The 17,227-nt window shown below is 41.3% G+C and overlaps 3 protein-coding genes across 3 annotated transcripts in view; all 3 read right to left on the bottom strand.

Moving 5' to 3' along the window:
* Positions 1-16,973, bottom strand: part of LOC311501749 (U7 snRNA-associated Sm-like protein LSm10) — a 30,507-nt gene extending 13,534 nt beyond the window's left edge. Inside the window, exon 1 of the mRNA XM_084563736.1 lies at positions 16,919-16,973. The gene's annotated coding sequence lies outside the window, so the exon portion shown is untranslated. The remainder of the gene's footprint in view (positions 1-16,918) is intronic.
* Positions 686-6,672, bottom strand: LOC311500971 (protein OSCP1-like). Its single transcript, XM_084562610.1, has 8 exons — positions 6,247-6,672; positions 5,525-5,578; positions 4,654-4,821; positions 3,813-3,893; positions 2,581-2,684; positions 2,032-2,160; positions 1,893-1,947; positions 686-1,523 (listed from the first exon to the last, which is right to left on the bottom strand). Exons 1-8 carry the CDS (start codon positions 6,367-6,369, stop codon positions 1,365-1,367), a joined length of 873 nt encoding a protein of 290 aa, XP_084418736.1. The 5' UTR covers positions 6,370-6,672; the 3' UTR covers positions 686-1,364.
* LOC311501747 (U7 snRNA-associated Sm-like protein LSm10) lies at positions 15,769-17,017 on the bottom strand. Its single transcript, XM_084563733.1, has 2 exons — positions 16,919-17,017; positions 15,769-16,448 (listed from the first exon to the last, which is right to left on the bottom strand). The coding sequence occupies exon 2, from the start codon at positions 16,446-16,448 to the stop codon at positions 16,023-16,025; it is 426 nt and encodes a 141-aa protein (XP_084419859.1). The 5' UTR covers positions 16,919-17,017; the 3' UTR covers positions 15,769-16,022.
* Positions 17,018-17,227: the final 210 nt, after the last annotated feature.

The raw sequence follows: 17,227 nt of genomic DNA, 5'->3' as shown, positions 1-17,227 counted from the left end.
TTTTTTCTACTATATAGCCCTGGAGAGGTTTGTAAGTTTCTGAGACTGATTTTTAAGCCATACAGTTCTTCAGATAAGACTTTATTGATCCCTGAGGGCAAATTTAGTTGTTACAAGATGTTATTTGTTCGTATGTTTAAATGATATTTGTTCTGCCTCCTCCCAAAACAATCTCGGCTGAAGGAAGTCTTGTTCTTAACACTGTAGAAGTATGTTACCCTTTGGTTGTGAGAAAATCCTGTCTAATTGCAGTTACAATTGTTGGGAATTCATTATTGATGCATAAAGCATTAATAAAGTTGTACCAAAATTGGTAAAAGTAAAGCTGTAAGTGATGCACACTATTTACAACCCGTTACTACCCACTAATGAAGTGGACCCGCTGCTCACAGCTGCAAAACATTAAACTAATTATGGATGGGAAGTGAAACGGCTCCAGGAACATCCGAAGTTTAACTGGCAGTTACGTTTAAAAGTAACAGTTTTGTCTGCTAATATAAGATGTCCAAGTTTGTTCATTTCTTGTAGTGCAAAGAGAGTCAGTGCTTTTGGGACGTCCGACTCCACCCTGTCCTCCTCTGCAACGCTCTCCTCCTCATCCTCGTCCTCATCTTCCTGGCTGGACTCCTTGAGCTGCCTTCTCTCAGGGGACGGAGGAGGCCTGTTGGGGCGGCGAGCCCTGCAGGTGATGCCGGCGACCAGGAGGCTCAGCGCCATGAAGAGCCCGAAACAGACACCTATCATGAAGAAGAGCACACAGCTCTCTGGTTTGGCTGAAAGCACAGCACAAAGAAGTTAATTTACTAGCTATAATCAATGTTAAATTAATGTTCTGTAAAGCTAAACTAGCCTTATAGCTATTTAGCATACAGTCTGTTAGCTTAGGTTAGCATTAAAGCACAAAACTTAGGTTGACATAAATACTCATGGGTTAGCAAAACCTTCAATGTTGCTTTAGCATAAACGTTCCAAAATTAGGTTAGCATAAACCTTGAATCTTAGGTTAGCATAAAAACTTCCATCTTAAAATATAGCATAAAAACTAAAATCCGCAGTTGGCATAAAAACTCATAAGTGGTTAACATCATGATCCTCAGGTTAGCATGAAGACTAAAAACTTAGCAGAAGTTAGCAGTTGGCAGAAAGGCTTAAATCTAAGGTTAACATAAAAACTAGTTAGCATAAAAACGTGACAGTAAGGTTAGCATAAACATAATACAAATTCTGTTAGCAAAAATGCTAAAATCCTAAGTTGGCATGAAAACTTTAAACATTAGACTGCTATGAATTTCTATTTCTATATTCAGTGAAATGTTAAGTTGACGTAGACACAGCGTGATTTTATTTAGAAAAAAAGAACCAACTCACTCCTCCTCCTCCTCCTCCTCCTCCTGGTCTGTGTTAAACAGGTTGATCCTAAAGCCAGCTTCAGCTTCGGGCATGTTCTCTGCCTTCATGCTACCCATCAGACGAGCCAGCAGGTTGAGCTCCTCCTTGGCCAGAAGGTTGCGTGTTTCGTCTGACTGCAGCAGGATGAAGGAAAGGTGAGCAGGGGAGATTACACATTACTATAAAACAGGCCCACTCAGGTATGAGTGGCAACGCCATAGTTACAGTAAACCAGCGTGATAGTGTGCCAGCCTGCACAATATCCTGGAGGTGAACTGTGAGTGGTATAACTTCAATCATTTGTGTTTATGACTTCTCTAGCTACTCTTAAATGTACATGTCTGCTTAGATTTAACCTCTAAGAGTGAGCGGGAACAGTGGAGTTGTTGGCTTGAAAGTTACAATTTAATTCATCAACCTAATCTTAACATAAAGCAGAATCTGAAGTCTGAAGGAATTTCGCCAAACTCCAAATGTCAGCAATGAATAATCCCCATTATTACCTTAACAGAGGGGGTCTTGGTTGTGTGTGTCTCCTCTGGATGGTCCGCTGTGTACCTTTAATTAAAGAAAACCAAGCACTGTCACCCACATGTTTGTCAGCATGTGTGCATCATTCATGATTCCCATATATATACATACATGTTCATGCCCAGTCTGATCACTCTGTCTCCATACAGCTCAAAAGACCCCTCTCTGATGGGGCTGGTGTAACTTCCTCCAGTGGGGAACTCACGTCGTCTCACCTCTCTGCCCTTACTGTCAAACGTCCTGTGGGAACAGGAAGATGACGGTTTAGATTATTCTTGTTGTCAGAGGAAATACAACCAAATATGAGGAAAACTTTCAAATTCAGACATGTTGTCATCTCAGTGGAGCCTTTAAATGGAGACCTGTCCAGGGTGTGGAGTTGTCGTTTTTAATAGGTTTTTATGCTATTATGTTAGTGGTCCGGCCCGCTTGACATCAAATTTGACTGTATGTGGCACCTGAATTAATATAAGTTTGACAACACTGATCTAGACATTTCAATGCAGCCACGTCTGGTGCCAAAAATGAAGGGAAGGTGTTGGACTGGTTGCATGTAAATGATGCAATAGCCACACTAACAAAGATGCAAGCTAGAAAAGCTGGACAGGATTAATGTTACATTATCTGATTGTATTTGACTGAATTTATTTCACATCATACCTAATAAGTCCCGGAACATCAATCCCATGAGGCACCGGGCCTGCAGGCGCCATCGCAAAACGTCCGTTGGGATTTTGGATTTTAATTTTTAGGAAAAGGGACACCTGAGACCAAGGATGAAATTTTGATTTCAGAGGTGGGGGGAGACACAAGTATTTTTAATAAAACTCTAATCTTTCAGTTCACCGTTTTTTCTAGTAGGGCTAGTAGTTCTTCTAGTTTTCTACTAGCTACTTTTAAGTTTAATGTTCCCTTTTCTGGTTTCACTGGTTGTAAAGCATGTAGCAAAACATTATCACCCAATTCTGTGTTTCACCTTGTTAGTCAACTTCACTCCAACTCAGGATGCATGACATCAACAGTGGGACAATCAGGGGTGCAACAATCATCAATTTTGATGATACGGTTATAGAGGAAATAACGCAGTTTCACAATTATGAGTTTGGATGTATAAAATCACATTTGTATATATTGTATTTTTCCCTTTTTTAATAATAACAATAATAATAATACATTCAGCACTTTCAATAGAACTAATACACTTTACAAGATTATTGAGAGCTTTGTAAATGATGAGGAGGATCTTGAAGTGGATATGCTGCTTTATTGGGAGCCAGTGAAGGTGTTGCAGGATGGCTGTAACGCATTTCTTTGAGTAATTTACACTTTGACTTCTAAAGAAGTCTCTTATGTCCACTTTTTTAGACATCCTGGCTTCGCCTAATTACCAAACACACTTACACACGCACGCACGCACATGCACACATGGACACCGATTCAAATGTTAATGTAAATGAAACCTCTGATATTACAATCCTGCTAGCTGACGTGATCCAGGCAGAACAAACGCCCAATTTACAGTAGCAGCTGCAGATTAATAAGGACTCCTGACCGCAGATTCGCAGACAGGTGTGCAAGCAAGGTGGAGTGACAGCGGGGACGGGCAATCACACAAGAAACGGCAGAGCCAATGGAGGAGCTTGTGGGCGGAAACAGGCTTTAGCTTGAGCGGCCGTTTTCCGTTTGGTCCTAGTGCTTGACATGTCTCTGTTTACTATACCACAACATTGTTTCAGGATGGTAAAAACTGCAGGGGACCAAAACGGCCTTTTGAAAAAGTACAGGGGACATGCCCCCCCTCGGTGCCTGAGACAAAAAGGAGATCAAATTAAATAATCACTTTAATGTTGTATTTTAATCTGACTTGTTTCAGAGTGATTTTGAAGACTCACTCGAATATTCATGTCTTGAAAAAATATGAGCAGCGTCTGTCTGAGAAGCTGGAATTCACCTTCTGATAAAGATGAGTACACCTACGTCAGGAAAATGACAACACACAGACACAACATACAAAAAAGCACAACAACGTCTCCACCTGCTCAGGAAACTCAGGTGTTAAACTTGGTTTACCGCCCCCTCATCGAATCAGTTCTCACTTTTAATATCTCTTCCTGGTACAACCAACTCACCATCAAACACGAAACAAGACTGTCACGCATAGTGAATCATGCTGCCAAAATAACTGGCTCCCCCCAAATCCCCCTATCTGAGCTGTACAGCCGCTCTGTGATCAGAAAAGCCAACCTGATCACAGAGGACCCCTCCCACCCCCTCCATTACTCCTTCCAGCTACAACCATCAGGCAGGCGTTTTAATGTACCACTGGCCCGTAAAAACATCTACAAGAAATCCTTCATCCCCTCTGCAATAGCCATACTGAACAGCACAAAATGAACACCACAGTCAGCTGATACCTCAACACCCCATGTCCTGTTTGTATATGTCTGTGTGAATGTTTTTCTTGTGACTGGAGCCTTGTAAAAGACAATTTTCTGTAACCTTGTGTAACAGACAATAAAGTATTATCTTATCTTATTATCTTATCTTATCTTATCTTAACTGGTTATACAGGAGGTAAAGACAGATGATAAGAACTGACTGCTGGAATCTAGAGTATGGACCTTACAGTACAGACAGTGCAGTCTACTGTGTTAAGGATAATGTGTGTCAGAGATTTCAACTTCTCTAAACAGTGTTAGGTAGTTTATTCAGAGACAATTGTCTGAACAATACCTCAATGATTTTCCTGTGTGTTTCATTCACTTGATTCACAACCACAGGCGTGTCTTTTACAAATTCCTTGATGGTATCTATGTGATTGTACGAGATGAGCAACAGATCTTTTGGCCGTGGGCAAAGGAAGACCTGATATTTGAAAGCCATGATCATCAGTTCGTAAAGCTATAGGTGGAAAAAAAGGAAACAAAGACAAGTCAAACTTGACATGACAAACCAAACAATTTTTACTTTTTAATAGCTTTCTCTAAATGTTGTTATTGATTTGTGACTAGAAAAACATTAATATTAAGATTTTAGACCGAATTTAAACATGGAAGTAGCAGATGTTATTTTGAAGTTCGCTCAAAATAACTCAAAAACTTTATCTCAAACTTTTACCTGGTCAAATAGAATTAGATTAGATAGATTAATAATAATTCATTTACAAACTGTTTTACAATTAGAGACTAAAGAAGAAATTTTTAGCTTTAGCTACTTGACTTTAGCTACGTGACTTTAGCTATGTGACTTTAGCTACGTGACTAGCCAGCTGATGCTTGATTTAGCTAGTTGTCCAACAGTTTTTGCAAGTTCTTTCCCGAGAACAGTCATTTCTTTGTGTAATATGTTTTATTTACCAAGGCTCTTTCTTCATCTGACAGTGGATATACTGTATATCACTTTATTGTAGCAGTATGGCATGCATATCATATCAATCTCTGCAGTAATACGCAACGTATTTACACCTCAAATTTCACTCCTTTGTAGTAGCCGAGGGCGCTACCTTAAAACAGGGTAGAGTTCATTGATTTCACAAGTCTGTATGAAAACCACCCTTCTTTCACTGGGACTAACAAAAGAGTGAAGAAGATGTTGATGCTTGTACCCTGTCCATGCCGGCTGGGTTCAGCCTCATGATGGAGGCGTGCGCCAGCCGAGTTAGCAACGTTCATTAACTGTTCATTAAAACCAGAAATATTGATATCCCAGGCAGTTATCACAGTATAAATGTAGTTTAGCCATAACTGTTGTTCAGTATAGTAAAATAAACTATATTCTGATCATTGCTAGTAGTAGTGTGTCCGGCATTATTTTTGAGAGTAGCCTATTATTAAAGTTGCTAATTAAACATTAAATAAGTCCTTAAATCAGTCAGTATTAATACATTTAATACATTTAAATCCAATATTTCATTTGAATGTAAAACACACAAAACTGAAGTCAAAAACTAAAATGGCAGTTAGCTCTACTCTGCTTAGCTCGTTACCATTAGCAAGAATTTAGCTAGCTTCAGGTTTTCCCCTCTATCACATTTTAGCCTACTATTGTTGTGTAATAAAAATCGAAATTAGATTAATAATATTTTACACGCTGCTTTGCAATTACAAACCAAGGATTAAGAAACTTTAAGATTTAGCTACATTGCCTTTAGCTCCGTGACTAGCTAGCTGATGTATCAGTTAGCATTCCTATTTTAGTCTATTAGCTAATTGTCCACTTCTTCTGGCATATTTTTCTATTTTGATCAAATTATTACCATAACTAATAATAATTCGTCACGGAGAGGGATGAGTGGGAGCTAAACACACCTACCTACCAAGCCTGTCAGCCACCTCTACCTTTCTCTGAATTATCCTGTGACGTGTTGAGAGCTCGCAGGCATTGGTCCAGTATGTAAAGCATCTCTCCACCGAGATTAATGAAAACCAAGGGGAGAGTTCTCACAGACATCTTGCAAAGACCTGAGAAGGGATTAACTCCTGCTGGCAAAAGCTGGTTCAGAATCAGGTATTAGAAGGAATTGAGGTGTTTGCAGATCAAAAGCAAAGGTCTCATCATTTCAAGGCAATTATCTGATTCCTCCTGTAGTAAATTACCATTGATTACTGTTTTGTGACTTGATCATGCTTCTTGCAGATAATGTTCCCCACCAAGATGCAACAGGTGGCTAGGAAGAGGATCAGCATTGGTCAAACCCAAGCGTATTGGCCGGGATAAGGATGACGTGTCAAGACTGTACAACCGACCACAGAATGCAAATGAGTACTGCAGTGCATCACAATGTCAGTGCTGAAAATGCCTGTTCCCACCAACTCATTAAACACCAAGCCCAAAAATACCAATGTCCTGGAAATACACTTAGATCTGCTTCTTATTTCGGAGGGCAGGTCAAGAGTTGACAACAATTCAGTTCCTCGTTCACTGACTGAAAGTCGAATTCTGAGTAAAGACGTTAGTTGACGCCTTTTACCTTTAAAACTCGTCGACCATTGTTCTGTATGTAACTCTTGTCTCATCGATTCAACCAAAATTACCAAGAGTTGTACAAGTTCACAAGAACTTGCTCAAAAGTTAAGAGATATTCTTTTTAAGTAAAGAAAAAACCCAGCCCCGTCAGTCTTTGCTACTTCCCATTGGTTGATAAACACTTGTACATTAATGAGTTCAGGGTTTTTCAGAGAAAAAGCAAATGAAGAAAACTGTTCAAACCCTCACCCCCCACCAACACACACACTCAAACACTGAGCAACAAACCCTAAGTAGTTATGTTCACTTCATAGACTGGGGTCATGCCAAGTAATCTCATAGGGAAAACAAGGTACTAGGAAGTCATTGTACCTGGACTTGATAACACGCAGCAAGTTATCGTTTTATTGGGTTTTTTTTTGGTGGCAGGCGAGTTGTATAACAGAGCCAGGCTTGCTGTTTGGTTCTGGTTTCAGTATTTATGCTAAGCTAGTTGGCTGCTAGCTGTAGCTTTGGTAAATGTGAATTATTTTGCTTGTCTTGGCTTGTCCTCATGGGTTTGACATACAAACAGGCAATACAACCAGTTCTTTTGATTTGACCCTAATGGTGCAAAACCCAAACCAAAACAAAAAATAAAAAATAAAATGAAAAAAACTCAATCCAGTACTAGGCAGTAGTGTTCTCTATGTTGATATGTGCTGCAGTAATAGGGACTGTAGTGAAGACTCTTACATGCAGTGTATGTAAAGGATATCCAGCTAAACCGACTCACGTAACTCCCAGACCAACCCTAAAGCCACATTTTATTATACGCTCACCACTTTCACAATGTCTCCTTCTTTGTCTCTCTCTGTCTGGCTCATTCTAAATAAAAGATTAGACGTACAAACATGCAAATGAGGGTTTATCTTTATGCTCCCTGTGACGGCAGCTCATTGCAGGTGAGACAGTTGCAAATTGTCACAGACATGTTGAAAGCTTCTCGGGGCAAGTGCACGGTTTGAAAAACTGACACTTGAGAAAATAATGTTAAAACTTCTACAACAAGAATCTGGATTAATCCTATCCTCCTGAGTTCTCTAGACCACAGATTAGCCAACAAACCAATTATGGACATCTATCATTACCTCTGGCTTTTCTCTATGTAAGTCCAATATAATATTACTTGTTGCATTGTTTTCTTGTTGTTGAAAGGCTATTCAAAAATTTGTTTTTTGACTGAAAGAATGATTTTGTTTAGTGAGTCTAATGTCTTTCCTTCCATCAGAATGACCTGCTGTTACTCACATGGTTTCAATGACAAACCAGATCTAAATGAAAGCTCTTATAACACGGACTGGATGAAGGAGATACCTGATGACACGCCAGTATCTGCTATCTCCATTCCTGGAACACATGAAAGCTTATCATTACATGGGATACCTCTTGTTAAATGTCAGATTTGGACTTTGAAGCAGCAACTTAACGTTGGAATACGGTACTTTGATGTTCATGCTGGGATGTGGTGGCACCAAAAAGAAGTTCATATCCGGGATAGTCACTGGATGCATGGGCAGCAGAAGACTTTTGATGAAGTTCTCAGGGAAATATTCAAATTCTTGAGAGGCCACAGAGACGAGACGGTGCTTTTAAAAGTAAACTTACATGGGTTTTCAAAGGACAAAGCTGTGCCGTTGATAAATGATTTAATTAGAAAGCACGAAAATAGAACATGGACAAAGTTTGCAGTACCAGAAATGAAGAATGCAAGGAACAAAATTGTTTTTCTCCAGAGTGACACGTTTAATGTTGGAATAAAATACTATAAATCACTTTTATTTGAAAAAGACAAAATAAGAAATATTGAAGAAAGATTTAAAGAGATGGAGGCACACATCTGTCATCATCATCACATTGTCCTGACTGAGACCCCCACCGCCTCAGTTGTTAGCAGTCCTAAAACACTGGCTAAAAAGGTTAACGAGGAGATTTATAAGTTAGTGTTGCAAAAAGAACGATTCTCCTCAAACGAAGGTTGCTTAGGTATTTTAAGCATGAACTTTCCCAGTGTTGAAGTTATTAAAAACATAATTAAACTCAAAGAATGTGGCTGTGTAAAAACTGCAGAGACCAACGAACCAACAACTGCACCCACATTACCAGACTCTGGGCAGGAGTCACAAACAACACCAGGACCAGAAACTGTGCAAGAGTCAGAAACAACAGCTGCACCCACATTACCAGACTCTGAGCAGGAGTCACAAACAACACCAGGACCAGAAACTAGGGAAGAATCAGAAACAACAGCTGCACCCACATTACCAGACTCTGAGCAGGAGCCACAAACAACACCAGGACCAGAAACTGTGCAAGAGTCAGAAACAACAACTGCACCCACATTACCAGACTCTGAGCAGGAGTCACAAACAACACCGGGACCAGAAACTAGGGAAGAATCAGAAACAACAACTGCACCCACATTACCAGACTCTGAGCAGGAGTCACAAACAACACCAGGACCAGAAACTAGGGAAGAGTCAGAAACAACAACTGCACCCACATTACCAGACTCTGAGCAGGAGTCACAAACAACACCAGGACCAGAAACTAGGGAAGAGTCAGAAACAACAACTGCACCCACATTACCAGACTCTGAGCAGGAGTCACAAACAACACCAGGACCAGAAACTAGGGAAGAGTCAGAAACAACAACTGCACCCACATTACCAGACTCTGAGCAGGAGTCACAAACAACACCAGGACCAGAAACTAGGGAAGAATCAGAAACAACAACTGCACCCACTTTACCAGACTCTGAGCAGGAGTCACAAACAACACCAGGACCAGAAACTAGGGAAGAGTCAGAAACAACAGCTGCACCCACATTACCAGACTCTGAGCAGGAGTCACAAACAACACCAGGACCAGAAACTGTGCAAGAGTCAGAAACAACAACTGCACCCACATTACCAGACTCTGAGCAGGAGTCACAAACAACACCAGGACCAGAAACTAGGGAAGAGTCAGAAACAACAACTGCACCCTCATTACCGGACTCTGAGCAGGAGTCACAAACAACACCAGGACCAGAAACTAGGGAAGAGTCAGAAACAACAACTGCACCCACTTTACCAGACTCTGAGCAGGAGTCACAAACAACACCAGGACCAGAAACTGGGGAAGAGTCGGAAACAACAACTGCACCCACATTACCAGACTCTGAGCAGGAATCACAAACAACACCAGGACCAGAAACTAGGGAAGAGTCAGAAACAACAGCTGCACCCACATTACCAGACTCTGAGCAGGAGTCACAAACAACACCAGGACCAGAAACTAGGGAAGAATCAGAAACAACAGCTGCACCCACATTACCGGACTCTGAGCAGGAGTCACAAACAACACCAGGACCAGAAACTAGGGAAGAGTCAGAAACAACAGCTGCACCCGCATTACCGGACTCTGAGCAGGAGTCACAAACAACACCAGGACCAGAAACTAGGGAAGAGTCAGAAACAACAGCTGCACCCGCATTACCGGACTCTGAGCAGGAGTCACAAACAACACCAGGAGCAGAAACTGGGGAAGAGTCAGAAACAACAACTGCACCCGCATTACCGGACTCTGAGCAGGAGTCACAAACAACACCAGGAGCAGAAACTGGGGAAGAGTCAGAAACAACAACTGCACTCGCATTACCGGACTCTGAGCAGGAGTCACAAACAACACCAGGAGCAGAAACTGGGGAAGAGTCAGAAACAACAACTGCACCCGCATTACCGGACTCTGAGCAGGAGTCACAAACAACACCAGGAGCAGAAACTGGGGAAGAGTCAGAAACAACAACTGCACCCGCATTACCGGACTCTGAGCAGGAGTCACAAACAACACCAGGAGCAGAAACTGGGGAAGAGTCAGAAACAACAACTGCACCCGCATTACCGGACTCTGAGCAGGAGTCACAAACAACACCAGGAGCAGAAACTGGGGAAGAGTCAGAAACAACAACTGCACCCGCATTACCGGACTCTGAGCAGGAGTCACAAACAACACCAGGAGCAGAAACTGGGGAAGAGTCAGAAACAACAACTGCACCCGCATTACCGGACTCTGAGCAGGAGTCACAAACAACACCAGGAGCAGAAACTGGGGAAGAGTCAGAAACAACAACTGCACCCGCATTACCGGACTCTGAGCAGGAGTCACAAACAACACCAGGAGCAGAAACTGGGGAAGAGTCAGAAACAACAACTGCACCCGCATTACCGGACTCTGAGCAGGAGTCACAAACAACACCAGGAGCAGAAACTGGGGAAGAGTCAGAAACAACAACTGCACCCGCATTACCGGACTCTGAGCAGGAGTCACAAACAACACCAGGAGCAGAAACTGGGGAAGAGTCAGAAACAACAACTGCACCCGCATTACCGGACTCTGAGCAGGAGTCACAAACAACACCAGGAGCAGAAACTGGGGAAGAGTCAGAAACAACAACTGCACCCGGATTACCAGACTCTGAGCAGGAGTCACAAACAACACCAGGACCAGAAACTGGGGAAGAGTCAGAAACAACAACTGCACCCGGATTACCAGACTCTGAGCAGGAGTCACAAACAACACCAGGAACACAAACTGGGGAAGAGTCAGAAACAACAACTGCACCCGCATTGCCAGACTCTGAGCAGGATTCACAAACAACACCAGGACCAGAAACTGGGGAAGAGTCAGAAACAACAACTGCACCCACATTACCAGACTCTGAGCAGGAGTCACAAACAACACCAGGACCAGAAACTGGGGAAGAGTCAGAAACAACAACTGCACCCGCATTGCCAGACTCTGAGCAGGAGTCACAAACAACACCAGGAGCAGAAACTGGGGAAGAGTCAGAAACAACAACTGCACCCGCATTGCCAGACTCTGAGCAGGAGTCACAAACAACACCAGGAGCAGAAACTGGGGAAGAGTCAGAAACAACAACTGCACCCGCATTGCCAGACTCTGAGCAGGAGTCACAAACAACACCAGGAGCAGAAACTGGGGAAGAGTCAGAAACAACAACTGCACCCGCATTACCAGACTCTGAGCAGGAGTCACAAACAACACCAGGACCAGGAACTGGGGAAGAGTCAGAAACAACAACTGCACCCACATTACCAGACTCTGGGCAGGAGTCACAAACAACACCAGAACCAGAAACGCTGGAAACGGTCCAAGATTTAAAACCATCAGCTGAACCTACACCAGCCTTACCAACGCATCAGCCAAAACGGCATGAACCAGAGCTGGTGAGTCCACCAGCACCTGTAATAGATTTATATCCTGTTGTTCTCCCAGACATCCCTCCTCAAATAGAGATCAAGCCAGAGCCACAATGGAGAAGTCGTAATTGTCTTCGAGGGTAAATCAAGTGATACAGTTGACACTCAAGGTGATTATATCAAGTTGTAAAGAAAACTGAAGAATTGTGTTTGGTGCTATGAACATGAATAAAATGTTAAAGATGAAATAGCAACATGTTGTCATATGATTTACTGATTTTGTCTAACATTCAATCTTCAAATAACTATTTAATACACTACACACCCATTAAATCACTCATTTATTCTGGCATTTGTTTGTAATATACAGATTAAAGAAAATTAAATATATTTTTTTCCTGTTTCTATTTAATTGTCATTTGTATTTTATAACTTGTTGAATTTAGTACAACAATTCAAATTTCTGACCCTCATTGGCAAAGAAAAACAAAGACGCCATATGCTATGTCATTTTTATATTTTACAATAAATGTTGGATGCTAGCCAACCTGTTCCCACAGATTATTCCCACAGATTATTTTATAATTTCTTTTCTACTACATAGCCCTGGAGAGGTTTGTAAGTTTCTAAGACTGATTTTTAAGCCATACAGTTCTTAAGATAAGACTTTATTGATCCCTGAGGGCAAATTTAGTTGTTACAGCAACGTTAGTTGTTACAAGTTGTTATTTGTTCGTATTTTTAGATGATATTTGTTCTGCCTCCTCCCAAAACAATCTCAGCTGAAGGAAGTCTTGTTCTAAATGCTGCCGAAGTATGTTACCCTTTGGTTGTGAGAAAATTCTGTCTATTTGCAGTTACAATTGTTGTTACAAGTAAAGCTGTTAGTGATGCACACTATTTACCCCTATTACTAACAACTAATGAAGTGGACCCGCTGCTCACAGCTGCAAAACATTAAACTAATTATCGATGGGAAGTGAAACGGCTCCAGGAACATCCCAAGTTTAACTGGCAGTTACGTTTAAAAGTAACAGTTTTGTCTGCTAATATAAGATGTTCAAGTTTGTCAATTTCTTGTATGTCAAGTGCAAAGTAAGGACTCTCTTTGAACTTGACATACAAGAGTCAGACATCCCAAAAGGTCCGACTCCACCCCGTCCTCCTCTGCAACGCTCTCCTCCCAATCCTCATCCTCATCTTCCTGGCTGGACTCCTTGAGCTGCCTTGTCTCAGGGGACGGAGGAGGCCTGTTGTGGCGGCGAGCCCTGCAGGTGATGCCGGGGACCAGGAGTCTCAGCGCCATGAAGAGCCTGAAACAGACGCCCATCATGAAGCAGAGCGCAAAGCTCTCTGGATTGGCTGAAAGCACAGCACAAAGAAGTTCATTTACTAGCTATAATCAATGTTAAATCAATGTTCTGTAAAGCTAAACTAGCCTAATAGCTATTTAGCATACAGTCTGTTAGCTTAGGTTAGCATTATAAAGCACAAAACTTAGCTTAATAAATACTCATGGGTTAGCAAAACCTTCAATGTTAGTTTAGCATAAATGCTAAATGCTGAAACTTGAATCGTAGGTTAGCATAAAAACTTCCAACTTAAAATATATAATGACTAAAATCTGCGGTTGGCATAAAAACTCATAAGTGGTTAACATCATGATCCTCAGGTTAGCATGAAGACTAAAAACTTAGCAGAAGTTAGCAGTTGGCAGAAAGGCTTAAATCTAAGGTTAACATAAAAACTAGTTAGCATAAAAACGTGACAGTAAGGTTAGCATAAACATAGTTGGCATGAAAACTTTAAAAGAAAAACCAACGCTAACTAACATTAGACTGCTATGAATTTTCACCTCTACATTTGCTCAACGTAGGTGAATCTTACGACCTCTTTAGTTTTAATAATAATGCTAATTAGCTAGCTAGCTTCATATTTTGAAAGTGGTGTAGCCTATACTGCTGGCAAGAAAGCAAATAAGTACTACTAATACTTGTTCAGTACAAATAATGTGGTTTCACTGCAAATGTCATGTGACAATTTAGTTTAATCTAGTCCAGGGTCCTGCTTTACTCTTTAATGTTCACAGTTCACGCACTAATTTCTGGAAAGGTCTTGATTTGTTTAAAGAAAATAACATTTTTAGGACTTAATTATACACAGAGAAGGATGTGAGTGGGTAACAGGAGCATCTTCTTCTGTTTTCTCACTTACAGAATGAAATCATGTACAGTATATTTATGTCGAGCGCCACATTGCTCCCTGACAGGCAGTTTGTGGTGAAGTTTGTCCTGAAGTTTGTCCGAGCTGGAAGCACAGCACAAATATCAGAGGGAGGCAAATGTCCCTTTTTTTCTTGGGCAGACAGATTTAACACCTAACAATTCCAGACAAGTCCAATAACTCCTCGACTAAACTACACACACACTCAAAGCCCAGCAGCTGTAGCTGTTTATGTGGACTCTGTAAAATGTACTCCCATTCAACCCTCCCACGTTTCCTGCTTAGATAATCCTATTTAAGTCAAAGAATGAAACTCGAGGCTCCTGGAAATAAGAGAAAAAGGCAAAAAAAAAAAACAAAAAAAAAAGAGATGACTCTCAGAAGGAAAGCTGCTGTCAGGTGTACTAACAACAAAAATTGGAATTAAGATACACATGACAAGCTGGATGACAGCATATGTGTTAATAATTTTAAGCAGGATGTAGCTGCTGCTCTTGGAAGGACTTTTATGGTCTGTGGTATTGTAAAGAAACTACTTTCTTTGTTGTTTGCCTCACAGCAGCAGCTTTGTATTTGTTAAAGGATTTAAAAAGGCCGGTTCCCCCACCAGAAAGTATGAAGATCACATAAAAATTAAATATATTTAAATGTAAGATCTCCTCAGGTAAGAACCTCACTCACCTTGGTTTGCACCTCTTGACCAACAACCACAACGTTTTCCAAGAATTTTAGATCTGAGTTTGGATGATCTGTCAGCCAGCTTTAAAATAAGATCCCATTTCTCAGACAGAAAAGCAGTGGGACAGTGTCGGTCACTCGGTGTTCGTGACAGCAGAGCTGACACTGCTGCTGGACTGCAGATCGAGCAGCCCTCATCCACTCCCTCTCATCCTCCAAAAGGAGGAGGACCAGCCAGGAGTTGAAGGAGGCGTTTCCTTTTCCCGAGAGAAGTGATCGTGGATTAATTGAGCTCTTTTTATTTTAATCTTAGCTTCGAGGGGGAGTGATAAACTGGTGTGTGGGGTACACCAGCAGGTGGTGAGAGCACTGAGGAAAGTTATCAATGACATTTACTCAAGTACTGAAGTGATTATTGAACGTCTTCACCATATTTCAGAGAAGAAGCCCAATCTAATTGTCTGTGATTGGATTGACCCACTACAAAGCATCAAAACTGGACCAATGAATAATGGATGCACCATGCTGTCCTTACATTTTGTGGATTTGACTTCTTACTTGTCTAACAATATTAAGGGATCTGTAGATTATTTTGCAGTGCTTCTTTATGTGCTTTTGTTAAAAAAAAGTCTCAGTAATACCTTGTATCACCCAATATATAATCAGGGAAGATAGAATACCAACCTTTTCAGTCTATTAAAAACAATCAGTGCCACAGTGTAAGCAGCAGTTCCTCTTATATTGTTTAATTTGAGGGACAGTTCACTCTAGTTGATAACAAAAAGGCAGAAAAAATATAATTATATCTTAGCTTAACTGAAATCACTTTTACATTCTCATCCTCTGAGTCATTTCGTGGTTCCTCATGTTGTAAAATACTAACCTAGGCTCGGGCTTGTCCTTAAATCTGAGAGAAAAGAAAGTGTTCTTAGACTCGTCTGAACTCTGAGCAGTTTTCAGTTCAGTTCTGCATCTTATAAAATCAAAAAAAAGTCATTTGGCTTTCTGGCCGTACTCTTTCCTGCCTCCGCCTTGACTGGCGAAGTTGCGGACGCGGTGAATCTTGGCCAGCTGGCTCTGGATGGTCTTCATTATGTCCACGTGGTCGGGGATGTGAACGTAGCGGATGTTCCTGCCAGTGACGAACAGGTCCTGCAGCTTGGTGAGCTGACCACGCCGGTCCCGGTACAGCACGTCCTCCAGGCGTACGTTCATGAAGGCGTCCACGTTGACAACGCGTCCCCGTGCCGTGCTCTCGTTTCTGAGGTCCACCGTGGTCACTTCCCCCCTCAGGCCCTGCAGCAGGATAACCATGCTGTTCTCTGCGATTGTCCGCTCACGGATGGAGCTGACAACTTCAACGGACACCGAGCCTGATGGCGGAGAGTCAGCTCTCTCAGACTCCATAGACCCTGACATCTGGAGACAAAGGACACCAGCAGGTTGACAGAAGATTATCAGTACTTCAGTCACTATTTCCTATTTGTCATGTAGTACTAGTGTCACAGTGTAATTGTGTACCTTTTTTACTGAATACCATAACCTTCAAGAAATTATCATTCAATGCAGGGCTGTTATATTAGAATGAATTTGCTTTCACTTGTGTACCTAATGAACTGGCAACTAAGAGTATTTATACATTGTGATATGGATTAATACTGTGTTTAACGAGCAAATATCTATAATAAACCAATATAAGGTTGCTTAAGTATGGAGTAAGTAAATTATGTTGCAACCAACTCTAATATTACAAGATACTGACTTGCTGTTTATGTCTGGTACTCTGTAGTTGGATTAGCAAGCTTCACAGCGGCTAAATTAAGAACGACAAAGCGTCTAGAGAGGACATATTAGACGGTTACCCCGCAAATGCCGTGTTTAACATTTACCTGAGTTGATTAAATACTTATTTCACGTCAATAAGACGCTCCAACTCTCTCCAGGTGTCGATAAACCTCTCAGAGAAGTCAACAACTTGGTTTTCCCGCATGAGAGACTGACGCAGCGTCAGGGTAGCAGCGTGATGACGTATTTTTCAGACGTCGTGTTGCGTTCGTCCATACGTCCATACGTATAAAGATTTTTTTTTTTTTTAAACCCGCCACAACTTTATTGAAAACGAAGATGATTACAAAATAACGTATATAATAAAAATATTAAAAAACTGATGAAAAAAATATATATATATTAAGAAAGAG

Source organism: Chelon labrosus, assembly GCF_963514085.1.
Source record: "Chelon labrosus genome assembly, chromosome: 16".
NCBI classification, from domain to species: domain Eukaryota; kingdom Metazoa; phylum Chordata; class Actinopteri; order Mugiliformes; family Mugilidae; genus Chelon; species Chelon labrosus.
This window is presented reverse-complemented; position numbering and strand designations above follow the sequence as displayed.